This window comes from Onychomys torridus, chromosome 9, assembly GCF_903995425.1.
Source record: "Onychomys torridus chromosome 9, mOncTor1.1, whole genome shotgun sequence".
Classification (NCBI taxonomy): domain Eukaryota; kingdom Metazoa; phylum Chordata; class Mammalia; order Rodentia; family Cricetidae; genus Onychomys; species Onychomys torridus.
The window spans coordinates 42,861,641-42,867,804 of NC_050451.1; the positions used below are offsets into that span (position 1 = coordinate 42,861,641).

General features: G+C 42.3%; 1 protein-coding gene across 1 annotated transcript; it reads right to left on the reverse strand.

Annotated features, from left to right (window-relative positions):
• Window positions 1-317: 317 nt before the first annotated feature.
• Window positions 318-1,338, reverse strand: LOC118590912 (olfactory receptor 49). Its single transcript, XM_036198735.1, has one exon. The coding sequence runs from the start codon at window positions 1,310-1,312 to the stop codon at window positions 371-373; it is 942 nt and encodes a 313-aa protein (XP_036054628.1). The 5' UTR covers window positions 1,313-1,338; the 3' UTR covers window positions 318-370.
• Between the last annotated feature and the right edge of the window lie 4,826 nt (window positions 1,339-6,164).

The window sequence follows — 6,164 nt, forward strand, 5'->3', positions numbered from 1 at the left end:
GACCACTTTTACTTATACCACTCTGTCCCCGTATATAATACTTTTGAAGTCTATCCTTTAGTCATACTTTTACCAAATTTGAAAAATGCTAGCAAAGAAATACCAAGTTTATTCTCAGCATTTAAGAAAGGGAAAATTATAAAATTCAGATACAGGCTAGGGTCCGGAAAATCAAGACATAACACATAGTACCGGTATGTTGGAATTTCTGTCATCTCTGAACGAGACAAAACGGATGGCTATGATACAAGTAAGAAAGTTCTGTATATAAGAGCACATCACACAAAACTGCCCTCATGGAGAAAATCAGCGGCTATCAAGGCAGGTTTCATTAGCAAAGGTTCAGGCAAGTTGGCAATGTGTTTTTTCTTCACATCTGGCTCAACTTTTGGAGTTTGCTCACATGCTCCCTAAATACCTGCTTCACCTGCTTGTTCCTCAGGGTGTAGATGAAGGGGTTGAGTGTTGGTGTCACTACAGTGTTGAGCAATGCCACCACCTTGTTGTGATCTTCCCCCTGTCCACTCTTGCCGGACCTGACATACATAAAGATACAGCTGCCATAGAAGAGAGACACCACAATGATGTGAGAGGAGCAAGTTGAGAAGGCTTTCTTCCTCTCCTTGGCTGAGGGGATGTGCAGGATGGTGTAGAGGATGTGGCCATAGCATGTAGCAGTCACAGCCAGAGTGCCCAGGAGGCTGAAGTTGGCAATAACAAAACCCAGGAACTCTATCAGGCTTGTATCTGCACATACAAGTTCCAAGAGTGGAAAGTTGTCACAGAAGAAATGGTTAATGATGTTGGAGCCACAGAATGGCTGCTGAAATAAAATGGAACTGGGAACCGTGATGAGAAGTAATCCTGACATCCATGAGCAAAGCACAAGCTGGACACAAACTCTTTTGCTCATGATGGTGGCATAACGCAATGGGTTACAGATGGCCACATACCTGTCAAAGGACATCACTGCCAGTAGAAAGAACTCCGTGGTGCCCAGGAAGAAATAGAGGAATGTCTGGAGGAAACAACCTAGTAGGGAGATGGTCTTGTGTCCTGTGATGATGTTGGTTAGCATCTTGGGGAAGATGACAGAGGTGAACCAGATCTCTAGGACAGCGAAGTTGCGGAGGAAGTAGTACATGGGGGTGTAAAGGCGCCTGTCCGCAAGAGTGATGAAGATGATGAGGAAGTTTCCCAGCAGTGTGAGGAGGTAGGTCAAGAGGAAGCCCAGGAAAATGAGCACCTGCAGCTCGCAGGCATCAGACAGCCCCAGCAAAATGAACTCGGTGACAGTGGTGCTGTTCTCCATGGCTCCTCCCACCTCTGCCGAGGATGTTTATGGAGATGCTCAGCATCAGGACCTGACTTCTGAGCACCTGGGGACAACACAGGGCTGAAAAATAGGGAGGAATGAGAACTGCACTTTGAGCTGGAGGCCTCCTTTAGTGTTCTCAGCTCCTCGCCTTCTCAGGCGAGGACAGCCTGATGATTAAGATCTCTCACTGAGTCAAGAGCAGATCATAAACTTTGACATCATTTTAGGAAATTTGGGGTAGTTACTTAGAGAAAAAAAAAATTAAACATCTTTTTATGTAACCTATCTTTTTTTCTGCTAGAAAAATTTTTTTATTATTTTAGATTGGATGGTATCTTTTTCCATATTCACTTAAATGTTGTAAGAGACCTCCTAAATCCACCAAAATATTTCCCTTTGCAAATGTGAATCAAAGATTCTTATCACCATCATTGATAGAAAGCTTACCAAACTTGCTACAGAAGGCATTTTAGAAAAGATCGTGACTGTGCTTGAATTCCAGTTACCTCAACTTAAGAATCTCATTTCACCCATATGAAAAACAGAAACAAAACCAAAACAGTACCTATGGAAACTTCTTCCAAGATTTAAGCAGATAATTCATATCCAATACACAGTCCTGGGCTGGACACAGAGCAAGCAGCTACATAATGCTGCCCATCTTCATTTCTTCCTTTACGACCAAAATTAGTAGGATAACAATGTAAGGGTAGTGTAATAGAAAATATAGTGGGTTTAGGGGAAACATTGTTTTCAAATATGTCAAAATCATAAAAAATATCTGTGGGCTGGTGAGAGGGCTCAGTGGGTAGAGCACTTGCTGTGTGAGCCTGACAACCATAATTGAATCCCCAGAACCCATGTAAAGGTGGAAGGACAGACCCAAGTCCACAAAGTGGTCTCCTGACTGCCACACTTGCTCTATGACACACAATAATAATAAGAAATAATATAAAATATTAATAGCACATTATAGAAAGTTTAGGAGTATAGAGTAAAAGAAATAAAGACTCATCTGTATCCCCACAGAGACAGCATCCATGATGATTTTTTTAATTTGAAGATTTATTTTTATATTTTTAACTATATATAAATGTTTGTGTCTGTGTGTGAGTATGTGCATGTGAGTACAGGTGCCCTCAGAATCAGAGATGTTGGATCCCCTGGAGATCCCCTTTGCTTCTCATGTATTAATAAAATGAAACATCATTATTATAAACATTTGTAGTTATTTGGCTATTTTTTTTTTGAGGAATACATGTACATGAAACTGATATGTAGAGGTAAGAAGAAGCATTTTTATCATGTTTAGTACTTTTGTATAATATCCAGAATAACCAAATCAAATGATAGTAATATAAATGACCATCTAGAGTTATTCATGAATTCAACCTCAGTTTTAGAGAATGTATCTTTCACCTTACATGATTATTCTTTCCAGGTTATACGAGGTAATATTGTCCTTAGACTGCCCTCAACTCCGCAGTCCTCTTGCCTCACCCTCCAAAATGCTGGGAATACAGACATGTGCCCTCACACCTGGCTCAAGGCAAGCTTCTTTCTGTGTGGTGTTGGGAACCAAAAATGGGATGGCTGTGCCTTGACTTTTCTTGCTTGGATGATCTGGCATAACTGCACCCATTGAATTACAAAAACAATCATTCCCGGAAAAACCACAAAGTGTACTTTTAGATTAACTTTCTGGAGTATGTTTGATTGATCAGTTGTTCAAGCATTGGACCAAAGAGACCTCTCCCTAACCCTTTTCTAATTGATTGATAGGTTGCTCAAGCACTGGACCAAAGAGACCTCTCCCTAACCCTTTTTCTAATTGATTGATCGGTTGCTTGAGCACTGGACCCTTTTCTAACAATTTTTTCATCTCCCTCCCTTCCCCTCATATCCACCAGTATATAAGCTTGCTTTACTTTGCAATAAATGAGACCTTGACGCGACTCAGACTGTCTCTGTCTTTCTTTATGCACCTGGTCTCCTTCCTCTCTCGCCCCCATTGGTCTTTCAGGTGGTGCCTCCTCGGGTCCGACCTAATAACCTGGCCTGTAGGACAGGTCAGTGTGGGAAATGAATTCTGTCACAGACAAGAGGAGGAACTGATGTGATAAGGTTAACTCTGAGAAACAACAGCATATTACATTACACATGAGTAAAATATGTGCCTTTTATAGAGAAGTACCAGACACTAGGAGAGAAAACGGACGTGCAAAAGTGGAGGGTTATGAGTGGCTTTTCTTTTATATTATTGTTTGTGTAATATTCTAAATCCAAAAAATAAAATAAGTGGGCATGGTAAGTTTATTTGAGTTTAGAGTTGGGTAGAACATTTTGCCAACAAAGAGGAAAGAAATGGTTGCAAATACAGGAAAAACCAAGAAGGGCTCATTCCTGAGAGATGCTAATTCTCCCCTCCCAGCAGTCATGGCTACCTACAGTTCCTTGTCTAAGGGGTGGAACCTTGTGAAAATATCTCCCCTCCACATATTTATATATCTGTGCATACATATACATACATATTCTAGAAATGTATGTATAATAATACTCAAAGAGAAGGAGGCTATCAATTTGAGAAGAAGGTCGTGATGGGTTGGAAAACAGACACTGAGAAGAGCTAGAGAGAGGAAAGGGAAGGTATTTTATAAAGAAAATATAAGGAAAACCTCGGAGATGCTGTGGTTCCCGGGGCTGCACTCCAATCAAGATACCAGAGAAGCAGCTGCGCTGCAATCTGCCTGTGGACGCCTGGAAACAATAACAGGTGTTTAGGCAGAGTCCTGAAGGACGACGCTTTTCCCCATCCCAAAAATTGCACCAGGCATACAACCCTACTCCCTGGTGACTGCAGTACTTGACCAATAACTGTTTTTCATGGAAGCTTCTGGGTCTACAATGTTGCTTGAAGGACTACCTTTCTTCAGGGAAATCGCCAGACTTTCATAAGATGGAAGCGCCGGGGTTGCCAGAAGTTCCGCAGCCCACAAACACAGGCAGGTCTTGTCCCACCGCACTTCACACACCACCAGACCTTCATGTTTTCCCATTTCCTTTGCAGGACTCCCTCCCTCGGTCCTCCCCAAAATGAGTTGCCTCTGGATACTCACCAGAACTGGGTTTACAAACTCCTTAGGTGGCTGCTAGGGCTCCTGATCCCAAGTGTCATTACTGGACCACTTTCATAAGAAAGTAGAATATCCATCTATAGTTCCTGTATTAGAGATTCTATTTGATAACTCAATTGATGACTCGTGTGACTGGTTCTTACATGCTGGACTTGATCTTCCAGACCCATCACGCCCACAGATGATTTGGGGATAGAGCAATCATGGTAGGCCCTTTGTCTCTGTGGACTGGGAAGAGGCCTGAGGTATTAGAAGTTCTCTTTGGTCTCCATGGAAATTCAGAGATGCACAAAGATGCATAGCTCAGACTTAACTCATCTGAGATTCTCTGTTCTTGCTGGATGGTGCTGTACTTCCCTTGAGATTCATTACCATCAGTGATAACAGGGACCTAGGAAGGTCCCTTTCCTCTTACTTCGTTCAGACTTAAAGTTTACTTTGTTCTGATCAAGAAGCCCAGAAACTTCTAATGAAGTTTTAATTGGGACAAAGAAACAAACAAAAAACCCAACAACTTTTTACTTCTTTGAGAATTTCATATATACATCATATCCATTCCTCCTCTTACTCTTCCGAGAGCCACGCATACCCCTTTCCACCTTTGAGTCCTCTCCCTGCCACCCCAGTGAGTCCACTGCACAAAGAAATTTCCCTGATGAGGTCTGAGAACCAAACTAGTCTGTGTGTACGGGAATATATATTTAACAACAGTTTGACACTACATCCATTGATCATAATAATAGGAGGTTCACCTCTGGGGTCTATGAACTTTCCAACTATGGGCTAGACTATTGCCCAGATTTACAATTAACAAGCATGGGCTTCTTCCTGTGGAGTAGAACTTAAATCCAACCAGAAAGCAGTTGGTTATCCCCATAACATTCATGCCACTACTGCACACATGAACATATTTGCCATGTCTGCCATCATTTCTGCTCACTAGATTATCAGCTAGGTAAAACTGTTGGTGATTTTCTCCCAGCAGGCTACTTGGCACCTTCCAGTACTATGAAAACTAGCAGCAAGGAGGAAGCTTCCTGGTCAGTATCAACTTGATCTCTCCATGTGCTATGAACAAAGTGTGTGCTGTGTTCAGCATTAAGGTCTTACCATTAAGTCCTGGTGGGCAGCCAGGAACAATAGCAACAGCCATTCTTTTGAGAATCTCCCAGCTCTGTTCTAATTTTTTTTTGTTGGTTGGTTGTTTTACCTATTTGAGAGAGAGAGAGAGAGAGAGAGAGAGAGAGAGAGAGAGAGAGAGTATGCACATGCTCATGTACACAGAAAGAGAGTATACATGCACATGTATGTATATGTGTGGAGGTCAGAGGACACATTTTGGCATTGATTTTCACTTTCTACCTCACTGAGGCAAGGTCTCTTGTTTCTATTTCTGTTCTGAACACTCCAGTCTAGCTGTTCCTGCCGCTTCTGGACAGTTTTCTCATCTCTGCCTCCTATGTCACATCCAGCTGGCTTCTGGGGATCAAACTCAGATCACCTGGCTTGCATGGCTAGTGTCTTTACTCAGTGATCCATCTCCTCAGTTCTGAAGGTTTTAACTTGTTGAAGGCATGACTTTGAGAAGATAGCCCTGGAGTCCCTTGATTACACAGGGCTGCTTAGGAAAGTGTTCCCTGAATTTAGCCCTCAGGCAGTTCAGAGGTCTCTACAAATGTGGTCCAAGTGGGGCTGGCTATTGTTTAGCTAGC

Excerpts from the sequence above, each read along its gene's own strand:
- LOC118590912 (XM_036198735.1), bottom strand. The coding sequence starts at position 1,312 with ATGGAGAACAGCACCACTGTCACCGAGTTCATTTTGCTGGGGCTGTCT.